The following is an 18041-nucleotide window of genomic DNA, read 5'->3' as shown; positions in this document are numbered from 1 at the left end:
CACACACACCATACACACCACACATGCCACACATGCCACACAGTCACACACACACCATACACACCAGACACACACACACACCACACACTACACATGCCACACACGCCAGACACCACAGACATCAGATACACACCAGTCACACACACACCACACACACCATACACACCACACATACCACACATGCCACACACATCACACACACCACACAGTCACACGCATGCCACACACACCATACATACCAGACACACACGCCTCATACACCACATACACCAGACACATGCCACACACGTCACACACACACACTACACATGTCACGCACCATACACACCACACACACACCACACATCACACGCACACCACACACAACACACACCACATACACACGTCACACACAACACACATCACACACACCACATGTCACAAACACACCACGCATTCCACATACCATATACTCTACCACACATACAGGACACACCACACACTACCACACACACACCACACACAGGCCACACATCACGCACACCACACATCATACATACCACAGACCACACACCACACAAACACACGCCATACACACTACCAGAGACCACACACTGCATACACACACTACACACAGACTACACACCACACAGCACACACCAAACATACCACACACGTCACACACACACTACATACTACCCACCACACACCACACATGCTACACACCACACAGCACACACACACCAAACTCCACACACATCACAGACGCCACACACTACACATACCACACAGCACTCACCATACACACCCCACACCACACACATACCACACACACCACACAGACCACACATACACTACACCACATACAACACACATCCCACACACACAGCACACAGCACACACCACACATATAACACACATCACACACCACAGACCACACACAGTACACACAACACATAGATCACACACCACACATAGACGTCACACACACCACACACCACATACACCACACATACCACACAGCACACAGCACATGTGCCCCCCACACACACACACACACTCTTCAGCATTTGACGGCAGCCCTGCCCTCCTCCCACCAGTCTCCCCAACACACCACACACCCTGGGTGCCCATGAGCCCTGGTCCTGGGTCTGGCGAGTCCTTGCTGCTACCCACACCTCACACTCTGCCGGGGGTACCCCATCTCCAGACTGAGCCCCATGCAGCCTCTACCAAGGGTCCTTGATCACCAACTCAGCCGACCACCTGGTCTGTCTCCCAAGGCATTTGAGAAACCCAGGGCCACCTCTACAGCAGGACTGTTGTCTGGTCATCAGTAGGTCCCTGGCACCATCATTCCCCACCCCACAACGTGCTGAGCCGGCAGCTCCCTCCTCCACTCCCGTCCCTCCCGGTCCCCGTGGGGACTGACACCCACGCTGTGCACACCCCAAGCCCTGGCAAGCAGGGACGGCCTGCTTATGCTATGTCCAAAGCAGGCCACCAGCTTTCCAGCATTTAGTGGCTTCCCCAGGTCAGCCCATCTCATAGCAAAAGACTAGAGCCTTCTTCTCTAAACCCTGCTCTCTGCAGAAAAGTTTCATAGCAGGGAAGTCAGGGTTTTCAACTCACCTCAAGCCCCCCGGAAGAATCGACTGGAGAACCCACTGATGAGAAGAGGCAAAGCTCACAGTGCCCTCGGCGTGGCCTAGCACCAGCGTCCCGGAGGACCCTGGGGGATCCCACCCAGCACGCCAGCCACACTGCTCTCCAGCCCTGAGCTGTGGCCAGGTCGAGCAGGACGTGGGCCATCTGTGCCCCTTCTCCAGTTACTGTCCCCACAGGGTGCCCAGGTCCAGCCCACCCGAGCAAGACAGTGCAGCCGCAGTGTGTACAGCTCCACCCACATCCACTCTCCCCAGAGGCAGGGCATGGGCAGGCCTGTGGCCCAGAGGATGGGGCTGCGGGCAAGAGCTCGGGGGATTGCCAAGGCCACAGGTCATTGAGGAGAGAGGTTGACATTGATCCCACCCCACCCCAGCCACAGCCCCACTCAGTCCTGGCTTGCACTCAGAGTTGGCATCGGGAAGTCCTGTTAATTTCTGCCACTGCCCAAAGCTCCCCAACACAGACGAACCAGTGAGTGTGCACAGAGCCCACCTACTCTGTCACGGCTCTGCTATCTCCCTCCCTGAGCACTGCCAGGGCCCCCAGAGGTCTCTGGTGAATGCACCCCCTTAGTAACACAGAGCAACACCTGGGAAAGCCTCCTCAGTCCTGTTCCCTTCCTTAACTCTGTGCCAACCACAGCCTGTGACAGCGGGTGGAGAGGTGAGCAGGTGGGCAGCACTGAGAATCTTCAAGTGAGTGCAGGCTCTCTCCTACATCCAGACAGTTTCTGCAGGAGGTGCCTGTAGAGTCCCAAGTGCACAGGCGCTGCTGGGCTCTGAGCTGCAGCATGGACACCCACCGGCTCCCACAAGAGAGGACCCCGGGCTCTGCCTCGAATGGGGCTCCCAGGACAGCCTCTTACTTCCTGAGCCATCACCACGCCAGAAAAAGTCAGGGGGCTCCCCAGCAGCTAAGGCAGGTGGCTCAGCTAGGCCAGAAACCCACAGCTCTGTTCTGCTGCTTCCCCCAGGCCACACCGTGCGAGCGTGGCCAGCCACCCTGGGCCGTGTGGCGGGGGGGCTCTGCCTCTGCGGGGGCAGGCAGGGTAAGCTGGGTGTTCTGACACTGGGACAGGCCCCGATCACTCCCACCCACTCCGGACGGCTCTCCTCACTCCCTTCCTCCCAGCCCAGAGGAGACCAGCTGGATGATAGCAGCCGCTTCCCAGAGAATCAGCCAGCCTCACCCCAACATTGCCATGTCCAGATCTACGCCCCTCTGAGCCCTTGGAAACAAGAAAGCCTCACCCGGGTCATTTTTAGGAAGTCCAAGGATGGGCGTGTCCACCTGGCGTCCTCCTCACGCCTCCGTTTGCGCCGGCTCCTCTTCCCACTGAGCACGCAGGGCTGTGAGCGGCACCGGAGCAGCCCATGGTGCCGGCCCAGCTCAGGTGTGGACGTGGGGCTGCTGCTGGCCGAGGGCAGGGGAGTGCCCACACCTGCGAGTTGCTCCTGTGAGAGGGACAGGCGTCGCCTCACAGAGAGCAAGTAGGGCTCTGCGGAACACCAGGGCAGGCCTGAGCCTGCACTGCCCTCGCTGCTGTCCACGAAGCCGCTGCTGGCCGAGGACGGCCGGGGCGTGGCGGGTGAGGTGGGACCGGTCAACCACATGGCACTCCTCGGCAGGACGGCGCCGGGGCTTCCCTGCAGTGTTGCGCTCCCACCGCTGTTGCACCGCCTCTTGGAGACTGGAGTCCAGACCGTGGAGCTGCCAGGGCGCCAGGGGGACCGGCAGCGCACCAGCTCCTCAGGTTCTGACAAGGACCGGCAATGTCGCTTGGTCGGTGGGGCCGTGGACGAGCCTGTACTTTCACTGGGGTCCACAGTGGGGGCTGCGCCTAGGCCCACACCTGGGCCCGGGGACTCTGGTCGCCACTGAAGACCCATGGTGTGAGCAGCAGCAGACAGGCCTGGCAGGAAGCAGAAATCAGGTCTCGGGGCTGCCCGGCTTCCAACAGGCCGTCCTCCACTTAAGACCTTCCAGGGACTCTGGTCTACCAGAAAAGACACAAAGAGGCAGTGGAAGAGACAGGTGAGCCACAGGGCAGGCCTAGCCTCTTCCCCCCATGTGGGGTGACATCTGTCCTGGTAAACAGCCTGGCAAAGCCATCAAGGGCACAGCCCCATTGCCATCACCCCGGACGTGCTTCTCCGAGATGTCCATGGCGCACAGTGGGCACCAGCCCCGCCTGCCCTTGCCAGGTTAGCTGCAGGGCTCGGCTCGCTTCTTTAAGGGGATGCTGTGTCTGAAGGAGGTGTCAGTCTCCCCACCAGTGCCTCCCTGAGAACAACTGCATGACTCTGCTCTCCCACAGCCTTGCGAAAACATTCTTCCTGCACCCGCAAAACACCCCTCCCTCTGTGACCACGCATCTCAAGGATGTGCAGCTTCCCTGGCCAGGACTCTCCAGAGCCCCTTCTTAAAGCAGCTCAGGTCCCTCGGTGACATGGGCAACACAGGGTCACACCTGCTGCCAGGGTCTTCAGGGAGAGTCTGAGCCCCAGAAACTCCTCAAAAACCTCAGAGCCACCAGGTCCAGGCCTGGAGCCCCTCCTCAAGTCTCACTTCCTGTGCAACTGTCCTGGGGCCGCCTGCCTGACATACTCCCCAGTCCCCCTGCCACCTGGTTCGGAGAAGCCTTGAGAGCAAGGCCAGGTGCATGGGCCTGGCATGGAATCTGCCTGGGCGGGGTCATCCGGACCCCCAGGACTCACCCAGTGGCTTGTGCAGTCACTGTCCAGCCGAGAAACTTGGAGTGGAGACTGTGAGACCTGCCTCACAGGGGGAAAGGCCCTGGGGTGACTCTGGGGCGGCCAGGAGAGAGATGGGGGCTGTGGGGAGGAGGTGTGGAGGTGTAGGCAAGGAGAGCGGCCGGCCAGGTGAGGAGTGTAGGAAGCCCTGCGGAGCTCTGAGCCAGGATGGAGGTAGCTGGTTTGGCCCCGTGTGCAGGATGAACCCCAGGAGGCTGACGTGAGAACATCACACCACAGGCTAGGCAGAGGGTGGGGGGGCTCAGGCCATCTGGGGCCTCACACTTCCTACTTCCATCTACTTGTAAAAGAATCTGGTAAAACACCTTCACTTTGGTAATCTGGCGCTCAGCAAGGTGATCCTCCTAACGGGCCTATTCTGTGTGACACAGGGCGCTGGGCGCGTCACAGTCGGGTCAGCAGGGCCAACAGAGATGCCTTGGGACCTTCGCTGGGGAAGGACCTGGGACCCCAGGGTTACCTGGCCCATGAACACCACCAGCCACATATTCGGAGCACCTGCTCCCCATCAATGAAGGGCCAACCTGCAGGTGAGCCAGGCATAGCCACGCCCTCCACGGCACGGACAGCAGGTAGGCTGCCCAGTATGCCACGGCACGCTCCAGCTGACACTACAAGCCCTGCCAGCCACACCATCCTGTTCTTTTAGTGGCCACAGGGTGGGCCTTGCACCTTCCAGAAAGGGCGCAGCAGACCCCTGGGCCCCACCAGCTGAGGAGGGAGAGGCCTGGTTCGGCCTGCACTCTACACGAGCCGTCCTGCTCACAGACCACTCTTGACCACTGGCCCAGCCGTGCGAGGACAGCAGCAGGGACCACTCCATGCCCCAGTGCAGGGCACACGAACACTTTCCTGGCTTCCGCAGATCAGGCTCATGTTCTGCATCCAGGACCCTCCCAGCCCAGGAGGCTGGTCCCAGCCCTCTCAGGCCTCCAGCCACAGCTCCTAAAGCACTCACCATTGAGCTCCAAAGGGAACAGACGACCGCTGTTGTTCAGGGTTTCGGCAGAATACTGCAAGTGACAGGAAAGAGAAGTTTCAATACTGTGACTGACACATGAGAATTCGGCAATAATATCCCTGCATTTTCATCACTGCAACACGTTCTACCTTTCCCCAGTGTTTTCTTTCTAGTGATTAAAATAAGCACAGTTGTATTAAAACCTAACAAAATTCAACTGAGTAAATGCACATTTTTAAATTTTTTAAAAAATGTTTTATCTTTTTGAAAGAGCTATTAACACTAAACGGACCTTTTTTTTTTCTTTTTTTTTGAGACAGAGTCTCGCTCTGTTGCCCAGGCTGGAGTGCAGTGGCGCGATCTCGGGTCACTACAAGCTCCACCTCCTGGGTTCACGCCATTCTCCTGCCTCAGCCTCCCAAGTAGCTGGGACTACAGGCGCTGCCATCTCGCCTGGCTAATTTATTTATTTATTTATTTTGTATTTTTAGTAGAGACACGGTTTCACCATGTTGGCCAGGATGGTCTCGATCTCCTAACCTTGTGATCTGCCCACCTTGGCCTCACAAGCACTTGAAGCCTGGCCTCAGACATTTTTATTCCAAGCCACAGGCATGCATCCTGTCCCTGCTCCTGAAGCTCAGGCCCTCCTGCCTTTCGGCAGCCTCGACTGCAGCCATCTTTGCAAACCTCACCACCACTTACTTACTTTTCAGCAAGAACTTCAGCCAAGACCCAAGGGGCCCTTTCCCATTTGCAACAGCTCAGACACAGGACCTGAGCCCCTAAGCCAAGCTCTGGAGTGTGGCGCTGGTCCAGGGAGACATCCAGAGGGTGGGCCTCCCTCCCTGGAAGCAGGAAAGCCACTGGGCATGGTGGCAACTTGAGGGTCTGTAGGGAGGGCACTAAGGGAGATGCCACAGGGCTCTCTTCCCTGCCCCATGAAACGTCAGGGAGCTGCTTGGCAGATCGCGGCTTGGAGGCCATTATGTGTCTACTTCCACACCCTGGACCGTGCAGGCGGGACACAGGGCCCTGCAGAGGATGGGGCACAGGAGGGGTGTCCTGCCAGGTACCCAGCAAGCTCCCTAACCTCCCAGAGCCTCCTGGTCTGTGAGAACACAAAAGGCCACCCTGTGACAAGGACATGGCTGTCCCTCAGGGTCCAGGCACAGCAGCCCCTCTGCTTTTCTGCCTTAGAGTTCTCGGGCTCCTCTGCACATCTCAGAACCTCTCAGTTAACACTTAAGTCCACGGCACTGCATCCTGTGATAACATTTCCAAACATGATAAATTTAAAAGGAAATCCTTCGCTGCTTCCCATAAAGGGATTAAGTTAAAAGTTGGGTCTGTGACCCCGAAAAAAGACACCCATCCATAGACAGGCCACATATACACGGGGTCCCACCTCAGCCAACACAGCAGTGTCAAGCTGTGAGCACCTGGCCACACCATGAGGACGGGGCCTGGTGTGGGCACGGGAACCACACGACCTCCACGTTCTCCCACCCCAGAACCCAGGTCCAATAGTAGAGAGCACAGGCAGCTCTGCTAGAATACCTGAAGGCTTTCTCGCCACAGGGACCCTTGTTGCTGTAGATCCTCCCAGCTCTGGGCCTCCCCTAGCAAGCACCAGGACCTCACTCTCTTCCTGTTCCACACAGCACCCGTCCCCAGGGTCACATGAACAGAACCCAGCCTGACACAGCCACGGAAAAATGTCTAGCAAGGAAAGGACTTTCCCATTCCAGCCGTCACAGACAGCTCTCACGGGCAGCTTGAAGGAGCCACAAGCCTGCACAGCCCCAGATGTGACCACCTCTGTGCAAAGACACGCTGGGGCAGCAGCTACTCCCAGTGGTGCGGGCCGTGTGGGATGTGCACACGGCAGACGAACAGAGCCAGGGTCCCCGGGAGCCAGGAGAGGCCAGACAGCCAGGTCCCACAGGCTCAGGACGGAGGCTTATCAAAAACACTTATTCCTCACAGTCCTGGAGGCAGAAGTCCAAGATCAAGGGATGGGCAGATTCAGTGTCTGGTAAGGTCATCTCCTGGTTCACAGATGGCTCTTCCGGTTGTATATATGCATGGTCGAAGGGGCTGGCTTCCTCTCTGATACCTCTTTCATAAGGGCACTTAATTCCATTCATGAGGCACTGACGCCATGACCTAATCACCTCCCAAAGGCCCCACCTCCAAATATTCATCCCATCACCTTGAGGGTGAAGATTTCAACATACAGATTTCGGGGAAGATGAACATGCACCCCTTAAGCCTCAAGAAATCTGGACTTCAGGGCTGGGCACGGGAGCACACACCTGAATCCCAGCACTGTGGGAGGCCGAGGCGGAAGGATTGCTCAAGCCCAGGAGTTTGAGACCAGCCTGGCCAACATGGTGAAACCCTCTCTCTACTAAAAATACAAAAATTAGCTAGGTGTGATGGTGGGTGCCCGTAATCTAAGCTACTTGGGAGGCAGAGGCAGGGGAATTGCTTGAACCTGGGAGGCAGAGGCTACAGCGAGCTGAGATCACACCACTGCACTCCAGCCTTGGCAACAAGAGTGAGACTCTGTCTCAGAAAAAGAAGAAGAAAAAAAAGAAATCTGTACTTCAGGGCTGGACACAGGGGAATCCCAGCACTGTGGGAGGCCAACGTGAGACGATCATAAGTTTGAGACCAGCCCAGGCAACACACGGAAACCTGGTCTCTACAAAAAAAAAAAAGAGCTGATGTGATGGCATGAGCCTGTGATTCCAACTACTCAAGACGCTGAGGTGGGAGGATTGGTTGGGCTGGGGAGGTCAAAGCTGCAGTGAGTGACTGAGGTGGGAGCATTGCTTGGGCTGGGGAAATCAAGGCTGCAGTGAGTGACTGAGTGCACTGCACTCCAGTGTGGGCAACACAGCAAGACCCTGTCTTTAAAAAACTAAAAGTTTTTAGGCCGGGCGCGGTGGCTCACGCCTGTAATCCCAGCACTTTGGTAGGCCAAGGCGGGCAGATCACGAGGTCAGGAGATTGAGACCATCCTGGCTAACAAGGTGAAACCCCATCTCTGCTAAAAATACAAAAAATTAGGCGGGCGTGGTGGAAGCTACTCGGAAGGCGGAGGCAGGAGAATGGTGTGAACCCAGGAGGCAGAGCTTGCAGTGAGCAGAGATCACACCTCTGTACTCCAGCCTGGGTGACAGAGCGAGACTCTGTCTCAAAAACAAAAAACAAACAAGCAAAAAAAAACTAAAAGTTTTTAAAAACCAACTCTCTACCAATCAATCCCAGCCTGTATCTGCACAGTGGCACAGAGCTGGAGGACACCACAGCCCGCCACCCACCCACACCATGCCCGCCAGGCCGGTGGCACAGTGAGCTTCCCTGCACCCACGGCCCCCAGCACAGCCCCATCACACCACCTCCTCTCTCCTCCACCCTGACATTCTCAGCTCTCCCTGCTCTCCGCCCCTCAGCCCGGGAACTGCCGCTCTGGTCCTGGCTGTGGCCCTCTACTCTGCCCTCTGGACTCCTGAGAGTCAGATCCCAGGTGCTTGTGCCCCCAGGCTCCCACCCTCACAGCCTCCCACGGCCATGGGAACCTCCGCCTGGCTGACTCTCCCCAGGTGTCCATACGGCTCACCACCAACTTTCCAGCTCCACCCGGAGGTCACAGCCCGGTGCCCTATAGAAACTCCCAGCACCCCTTGGGCTCTACTTTTTTCCTGATGTACCATCACGACTCCTCAGTCACCTGCTTCCCACCCGCCTCCCTGCAGGAAGTGAGCACCATGTTGCTAACCCAGCACAGCCAGGGCAGTGGGGACACCCCAACACACTGAATGACTTTCACACGCGACGTTCAGGCCCTGCCGTCTCCTGGCTGCTGCCCCGGGCTCTCTGGGGAAGCCCCAGCCAGAGCACAGTGTAATGCTGGCCCCGCCCACCCACCATGTCCCCTTCCCTGTGGCCCCCGATGGTCTTTGCCCACCCCAACATTAAGACCCTGCCCATCTTCCAGCACTCAGCTGCCATCACACCTCGAACCCTCTTTGCTGCTCGGGCAGCTCAGCAAGGCACCTGTGCCCACTGCCCTCCCACCGCCTCATGCCTGTAGTCACTGGTCGTCTGTGTAGGCCCCCCATGAGGACAGAACCCTAAAAATCACGTTATGATTTGTATTAGGACTGCGGCATTCCTCCACATGGTTACACAGAGTGCACCTCCACGCCACGGAGCACCTGTTGGTGGCGTAGAGGAACCGCTGGAAGGACCCCTAGGGAAGCATGCTGATGGAAAGGCAGAACCCAAATGCTTGCGCACTGTGTCACTCCATTTACAGACCATTCTCGAGATGACAGAATGACAGAGCAGGGGAAGAAACTATAAAAAACTTTTACTGGCCAGGTGTCGTCGCTCACACCTGTAATCCCTGCATTTTGGGAGGCTGAGGCGGGAGCACCCATTGAGCCCAGGAGGTCGAAACCAGCCTGGGAAACACAGTGAGACCCCCTTTCTAAAAACATAAATTTTTAAAAAATAGCTGGGTGTGGGCTGGGCATGGTGGCTGTAACCTGTAATCCCAGCACTTTGGGAAGCCAAGGCAGGCGGATCACAAAGTCAGGAGTTCAAGACCAGACTGGCCAACATGGTGAAACTCCGTCTCTACTAAAAATATAAAAATTAGTCAGGCGTAGTGGCGGATGCCTGTAATCCCAGCTACTCAGGAGGTTGAGGCAGAAGACTCTCTTGAATCCGGGAGGCTGAGGTTGCAGTGAGCTGAGATTGCACCACTGCACTCCAGCCTGGGCAACAGAGCAAGATTCCATCTCAAAAAAAAAAAAAAAGTTGGGTGTGGTCACACATGTCTGTAGTCCTAGCTACCCAGAAGGCTGAGGCAGGAGCATCACTTGAGCCCAGGAGGTCGAGGCTGCAGTGAGCAGTGATTGAGACCCTGCACTCCAGCCTGGGCAACAGAGCAAGGCCCTGTCTCAAAAAAAAAAAAGTTCTTATAACTCAAAACCAAAAAGAGAAATAACCCAATTTTAAAGTAAAAATGGGATTTCATTAGCTGTTTCTCAAAAAAAGAGATACAAATGGCCAATGAGCATGTGAAAACATGCTCGACATAGCTAACCATAGGGAAATGAAAATCAGAACCACAATGAGACACCACCTCACACCCATGAAGGTGGCCTTTAACAAAAAAATGGACAATAACACGCGTTGATGAGAGTGAGAGAAATTACAACTCTCATGTATTGCTGTGGAACAGAACATGGTACAGACACTGTGGAAAACGGCTTGGCAGTTCCTCAAAATGTTAAACATAGAATTTCCACATGATCCAGCAATCCCACAACTAGGTTTGCACCCAAAAGAAATGAAGACATACTTCCACACAGAAACTCACACATGAAACCTCCACATAGAAACTCACACATGAAACCTCCACACAGAAACTCACACATGAAACCTCCACACAGAAACTCACACATGAAACCTCCACACACGAACTCACACATGAAACCTCCACACAGAAACTCACACATGAAACCTCCACACAGAAACTCACACATGAAACCTCCACACAGAAACTCACACATGAAACCTCCACACAGAAACTCACACATGAAACCTCCACACAGAAACTCACACATGAAACCTGCACACAGGAACTCACACATGAAACCTCCACACAGGAACTCACACATGAAACCTCCACACAGGAACTCACACATGAAACCTCCACACAGGAACTCACACATGAAACCTCCACACAGAAACTCACACATGAATGTTCACAGTTGCATTATCCCTAATAGCTAAAATATGGAAACCACCCAAAGGTCCAAAAACAGAGAAACGGATGAGCAAATGGTGGTTTCTCAAACGCAAACCTGATTAGGCTTCGAGCCTCACAGCACCACCTGCGAGAACATTCTGTGGTGAGGGACAGCCGACAGGCTGTCCATACCAGTGCTGTCCACCACGGCAGCCACCAGCCACCTAGAGACAGTGAGCACTAGCAGTGTGTCTGGTCCAAGAGGGAAACAGCATTATGTGGGTTCTACTTTAACGAACCGTAGGCTGGGCGCAGTGGCTCACGCCTGCAATCTCAGCACTTTGGGAGGCCGCATCAGGAGGGTCACTTGAGGCCAGGAGTTAGAGACTAGCCTGGGCAACACAGCAACACCCCGTCTCTACCAAATACGTTCACAAATTAGTGACACCCTGTCTTTAAAAAAAAAAAAAAAGGCCGGGCACGGTGGCTCAAGCCTGTAATCCCAGCACTTTGGGAGGCCGAGACGGGCGGATCACGAGGTCAGGAGATCGAGACCATCCTGGCGAACACAGTGAAACCACATCTCTACTAAAAAAGTACAAAAAAAACTACCCGGGCGAGGTGGCGGGTGCCTGTAGTCCCAGCTACTCGGGAGGCTGAGGCAGGAGAATGGCGTAAACCCGGGAGGCGGAGCTTGCAGTGAGCTGAGATTCGGCCACTGCACTCCCGCCTGGGCGACAGAGCGAGACTCCGTCTCAAAAAAAAAAAAAAAAAGGCTGGGCGCGGTGGCTCACACCTATAATCCCAGCACTTTGGGACGCTGAGGCGGGTAGATCACGAGGTCAGGAGATTGAGATCATCCTGGCTAACATGGTGAAACGCCGTCTCTACTAAAAATACAAAAAAAAAAAAATTTGCCGGGCGTGGTGGTGGGCGCCTGTAGTCCCAGCTACTCAGAATGGCATGAACCCAGGAAGCGGAGCTTGCAGTGAGCCGAGATTGTGCCACTGCACTCCAGCCTGGGCGACAGAGCGAGACTCCATCTCAAAAAAAAAAAAAAAAAGCTAAATCACTAAATCAACTTTAATTTCAGTTTAAAAATCCATGTGCAACTAGAGGGAACCATAGGAGGCAGTACAGCACTGGCTCCAACCAGCAACTCCAGAACAAACATGGGAGGGGAGCACTGAGGCACCAGCCGGGGCATGCAGCCTGGACATTCCAACACACAAGCTCCAAGGGGGACCCTACGGGGAAAAAGGACATGAGACGCCCTGAATCTGGACTCCCTGAACAAATTCTTAAACTCAGACAATTGGGGAAGTTTGAACGCTGACAGGATATTTAGAGATATTAAGGAATCTCTGAGGGTTTTAGGTGTGAAAATGACATTCTGGTCATGTGTCTTAAAGTCTTTACCTTTTAGAGATATAGAATGAGATATTTGCAGAGAAAGTATGTCTAGAATGCGCTACGAAATCATGGCAGGAGGGGACTGGGTGAAGGTACAGATCAAACAAGGAGCCCTGAGCTAATGGCGCCCGCCTCGCTTGCTCACTGAGGCCAGGCCGTGAGTATGTATGAAGACATACTTCCACACAGAAACTCACACATGAATGTATGAGTTTCTACTCTGTACAATTGTCTACACTTATTTTTCACAAAAATACTATTTTAAGTCACCTTTGAAAACATCAATTTCTATTTTTATGCAACGAATTGGCTATTTAAAATACTGACCTGTTTCTGTGAATGTTAGAAGTAACTTGTGTTTAGATATTCACAAGTTACGTGGGAGAGCTGGTCTCACGTGTAAACAATCTATCACTGAGTAACTGGGTTTCTTCAACACAGGCAATCACACTGTCCTCATCACAAAGATCAAAAAACCCGGCCGGGCGCAGTGGCTCAGGCCTGTAATCCCAGCACTTTGGGAGCCCGACGGGGGTGGATCACCTGAGGTCAGGAGTTCGAGACCAGCCTGACCAACATGGTGAAACCCCTGTCTCTACTAAAAATACAAAAATTAGCTGGGCTTGGTGGCATGTGCCTATAATCCCAACTACTCAGGAGGCTGAGGCAGGGGAATCGCTTGAACCTGGGAGGCAGGGGTTGCAGTGAGCCGAGATCGCACCACTGCATTCCAACCTGGGCAACAGAGCGAGACTCCATCTAAAAAATGAAAATAAATACATAAAATTTTAAAATCTTGATAAAGGCTGGGCACGGTGGCTCATGCCTGTAATCCCAGCACTTTGGGAGGCTGAGGTGGGTGGATCACTTGAGGTCAGGAGTTCAAGACCAGCCTGGCCAATATGGTGAAACCACATCTCTACTAAAAATACAAAAAAAAAAAATTAACTGGGCATGGTGGCGGTGCCTGTAATTCCAGCTACTCGGGAGGCTGAGGCAAGAGAATCGCTTGAACCCGGGAGGCAGAGCTTGCAGTGAGCCAAGACTGCACCACTGTACTCCAGCCTGGGCGACAGAGCAAGACTCCATTCCTTTCAAAAACAATTAAAAATTAAAAAATAGGTTGGGCATGGTGGCACACCCCTGTAGTCCCAGCTACTCAGGAGGCTGAGGCGGGAGAATCGCTTGAGCCCTGGAAGCAGAGGTTGCAATGACATGCTAGTACTCCACTGCACTCCAGCCTGGGCAACAGGGCAAAGACTCCATCTCAAAAAAAATAAAATAAAAGTAAAAAGGTTTACACTTAGGGATAAAAAGGTTTGTCCTCCCATTTCAGAAAGAAACCACCGCCATATTCACAGGCTGTGTTTTAAGAAAACAGGAGTCACTGGGAAAAGCCATCTTTGACAGCAGCAGACTCAACAGTGGCCCTGGCTGGCCACTAATAGAGCCGGGTCAGCAGGAGCAGGAGCAGGAGCAGGCTGTGATGGAACCCTCAAGACCACTCACCCTGCAGGGCCCCCAGGGCTCCTGTCCCAAGGCTGAGGCTGACCGAGGAACTGCCCACGCTGCCTTCTCTCTTGTCAACGGACAAGTGCTCCGTAAAGAGATGAAAAACGGGAGGGAGGAAGGAGGCAGGGGCTGAAGAGCTACCTACTGGGTACTATGCTTACAACCCGAGTGCAATACACCCAAGGGGCAAACCTGCACATGTACCCCCGTATCTAAAATCAAAGCTGAAAACAAGAGGTGAAGAGCAGCCACCTAAAGCACAGAGGATGTGGGGGCCCGTGGGTCACTCCAAAGCAGGACATCTGTCCAGACACCTCCCAGGCCCGGCAGGCACGCTGTGTAGCCACCTCCCTGTAAAGCTGCCCATGCCTGGCTGACATCCACTGGCCAAAAACGTCCTTGGAGGCACACAGCCATCTGACAGGCATGTGCCACTCTGTATCCTTTGGTCTTAGTTAGAGATTCCTTAAAAACGTTTTCTCCATTTAATCAAAAGGAAAAACGGGGCCAGGCGCGGTGGCTCACGCCTATAATTCCAACACTTCAGGAGGCTAAGGTGGGCAGATCACTGACCAGCCTCGCCAACATGGCCAACATGGTGAAACTCCGTCTCTACTAAAAATACAAAATTTAGGCCAGGCACGGTGGCTCACACCTGTAATCCCAGCACTTTGGGAGGCCAAGGCAGGCAGATTATGAGGTCAGGAGCTCGAGACCAGCCTGACCAATATGGTGAAACCCCATCTACTAAAAATACAAAAATTAGCCTTGCCTGGTGGCACACACCTGTAATCCCAGCTACTCAGGAGGCTGAGGCAGGAGAATTGCTTGAACCTGGGAAGCAGAGGTTGCAGTGAGCCAAGATTGTGCCATTGCACTCCAGCCTAGGCAACAGAGCAAGACTCCATCTCAAAAAAAAAAAAAAAAAAAAAAAAATTGAGCCGGGTGTGGTGGCGTGTGCCTGTAACCCTAGCTACTCGGGAGGCTGAGGTACAAGAATCACTTGAACCCGGGAAGCGGAGGTTGCAGTGAGCCGAGATGGTGCCACTGCACTCCAGCGTGGATGACAAAGCAAGACTCTGTGTCTCCAGAAAAAAAAAAGAAAAAATGGGAACTGGCTACGGTGTCTGGAAAGAACATGGTTCTGCAGCCAGCAAGGCACTGAGACATCAGGCAAGCACTGCCTTCCCCGCCTCAGCCACCCCTACCCGTGGGCTGACAGCCAGAAACGTACTGACTACAGGACACAGCCAGCACTGCCACGGTCACCTCAGTCATAGTGGCCCTGAGCGCCAGGCCCCATAAGCAGTGCTTGCAAAGGTTCAGGCCACATGCCACCTCCCACAGCCCAACGCCCATGCTCGCCAGCTCTTGGGAGGAGAGGCTTCAGCTTGGACCCTCAGACCCTCGCTGGAACCCCCTGCGGTGAAGATGGGTCACACGTGTCCAGCCCAAAGGCCTGAGACCCACAGCTTTCCCTCTCATTTCCATAACATGCACGGGGCTACAAATGCAGCGTGCTCACGCCTCCAGAGCCACAGCCAAGCCTGGCCCAGGACAGGCAGGTGTTCCAAGCACCCCTGCTGGCTCTGAGGGCCTGGCAAGACCCTCCAGGCTAGACATCAGCCACCTCCTTCTAGATATGCCTTCTAACCAGGGCGGGGGGGGGGGTCCTGAAGGTGGCACATCCAAAGTTCACTTCACCATGACTATAGGAAAATCAATCTGCCTGTGGGAAGCTAATGTGGTGATCAAATCCAAGACAGAGGCTCCCTTGGGAGGTGGAGCTAGGAGGGCAGGGACAGGGAGGCCAGTGGGGCACATGCTGCTGCTTGATTGGATGGTAACAGGCACACCTGTGCTTGGGGCTCCAGCTTCTGTGTGTAAGTCAGCCTTTCAGTAAAACCCTATCTTTTTAAATAGCAACTGAAGGCAATTTTTTTTTTTTTTTGAGACGGAGTCTCGCTGTGTTGCCCAGGCTGGAGTGCAGTGGCACCATCTTGATTCTCTGCAAGCTCTGCCTCCCGGGTTCACACCATTCTCCTGCCTCAGCCTCCCGAGTAGCTGGGATTACAGGCGCCCGCCACCATGCCCGGCTAGTTTTTGTATTTTTAGTAGAGATGGGGTTTCACCATATTGGCCAGGCTGTTTACAAACTCCTGACCTCAACTGATTTGCGCGCTCAGCCTCCCAAAGTGCTGGCATTACAGGCGTGAGCCACTGTGCCCCGCTGGCATTTTTAATAAGTCTGTTTTTTTTAAATGATGCTGAAAATCCGCTGTGATGACACTGATAGGCTCTGGGGCCCACTTGTGCACCAGACACCCCCATGCCTGGCCCGGCAGTGCCTCCCAGGCCCCTGAGAACTCAGCCCTCACCTCCACCTCCCAGTGTGGCCATTCCCCTGTGACAGCACAGGGGAGGGGCACCTAGCCTCGTGCCACCTGCAGCTGCTTACCGGACCAGCCTCAGTCTTGCAGGTGAGGTCATCCAGGCTCTGGCTCTGTAGCTTCTCAGTGATGAGTGTGACCATGGTTGGGGCCCCGTGTCCTCCGTCCACACCAACAGGCACTGGAGTGCTGGAACATCAGACTCTCGAAGGCCCCGGCATTGCTAGTTCTGAGCCAAATCTCAAGGTCATGTCTCCACTTTCCTTACAGATGAGGAGTCTGTGCCACAGGCTCTTCAGGATGTGTGCCTGTTTCTCAGAAGAGAGAAATCACCATGTGATTATACGCAAAATCATTTTGTTGGTGTTTCTGTTACGTGCCAGGTCCCCTGTGTATAAAGTATTTCTGATATCCTGCCTCACAAACACCCTCCCATTTTCAAAACTACCATGCAAGTTCTTTTCTGGAAAATCTGATCATGGTGGTCTTCTGGCTAAAGGCAAAGGCACATGTTAGACCCATCTCGCCCCCTGGAAGCCTCAACTGAAAGAAGAGGATAGGCCACCCCAGTCTCCTGCTCCAAAAAAGGGGAAATAGGATGGGAGATGATGGCAAGGACATTCTGGAAGCTGGGAAGCTGCTGGAAAGCCAGTATCAAGCCAGGAATGCAGAAACCCGGACTACCCACCCCCTTCTGCTCCAAGTGGCCAAACACCCCTCCCACTCCCGCCAGCCAGCTGGGCAAGCGCTCTGCACTGAAGCTGGGGCAAAGGAAGCCTACCAGGGTCTGCACCTGGTCTGCTGACAGCAAGGGGCCGGCAGAGGAAGGGCGAGGGCTCGGGGGGTCTTTCAGGCCCTGAGCTCTCCAGCCCCAGGAATGGGCAGCTCTGTCTGTACTGCCGGCAGAGGCTGCGGGGCTGCCCCAGGGCTGCTCCCAACAGACACCAACGGGCCGAAGTGCCCAGCAAGGTGGTCCTGCGCCCAGCGTGTCCCCAACCTGCCCCAGCTTTGACCCTTCTCAGGCTCCCACTGTTGGGTGTGAGGAGCTGCCAAGGCCACCTAGTTCAGACCCAACAAAGGCCAAAACAGACAAGCGGCAAACAAGCAAAACCAGCAACTTGGAGAAGAGCCCTAGGTGGGAGGGTAAGGACTTCCTCAGCAGCAGCCCTCAGCCCTCGGAGTGACACAGCACCTCCATGAAGACCAGGACACCCTTAAAAAGGAACTTCCAGAGAAAAAGAAGAGTGCCTGGGAATTAAGACAGCAGTGATGGAACCTCCACACAACCTCCAAGGTGCGCGTCCTCAGCTGCCGCCCAGCTCCAGCTTCCGGCCAGTCTTCTGGGGCCCACAGACTGCTCCTAGGCAAGGATTAAGGATGGACAGGACGCCAAAGCTGAGGCCTCACCTCCACCAATGAAGGTAACCCATAGGCAGCAGCGTTCACAAGCATCTGCCCCAAAATCCTGGCACGTGGGAGGCACGTGGGCCGCCCCATCGGAAGGACCGCCGGCCACTCAGGCCACACCACCTGCCAGTAAAGTAAGAGGGCAAAGGAGACTCACACGCACA

The 18041-nt window shown here is 54.7% G+C and overlaps 1 protein-coding gene across 7 annotated transcripts in view; it reads right to left on the bottom strand.

Annotated features, from left to right (window-relative positions):
* The window catches only part of FAM53A (family with sequence similarity 53 member A), a 45648-nt gene that overhangs the window by 12605 nt on the left and 15002 nt on the right, over nt 1-18041 (bottom strand). For all 7 annotated transcript variants that reach the window (XM_037983216.2, XM_037983214.2, XM_037983215.2 and 4 more), the window contains exons 2-4: nt 16539-16778; nt 5380-5434; nt 2898-3643 (exon numbers count right to left, since the gene is read on the bottom strand). In XM_037983216.2, coding sequence (XP_037839144.2) covers nt 2898-3643; nt 5380-5434; nt 16539-16613 — 876 coding nt within the window. In that variant the 5' untranslated portion in view covers nt 16614-16778. The remainder of the gene's footprint in view (nt 1-2897; nt 3644-5379; nt 5435-16538; nt 16779-18041) is intronic.

The sequence above is a fragment of the Chlorocebus sabaeus genome, chromosome 27 (assembly GCF_047675955.1).
Source record: "Chlorocebus sabaeus isolate Y175 chromosome 27, mChlSab1.0.hap1, whole genome shotgun sequence".
Lineage (NCBI taxonomy): Eukaryota > Metazoa > Chordata > Mammalia > Primates > Cercopithecidae > Chlorocebus > Chlorocebus sabaeus.
The sequence above is the reverse complement of the archived record's forward strand: the minus strand, read 5'-3'. Positions and strand labels throughout refer to the sequence as shown.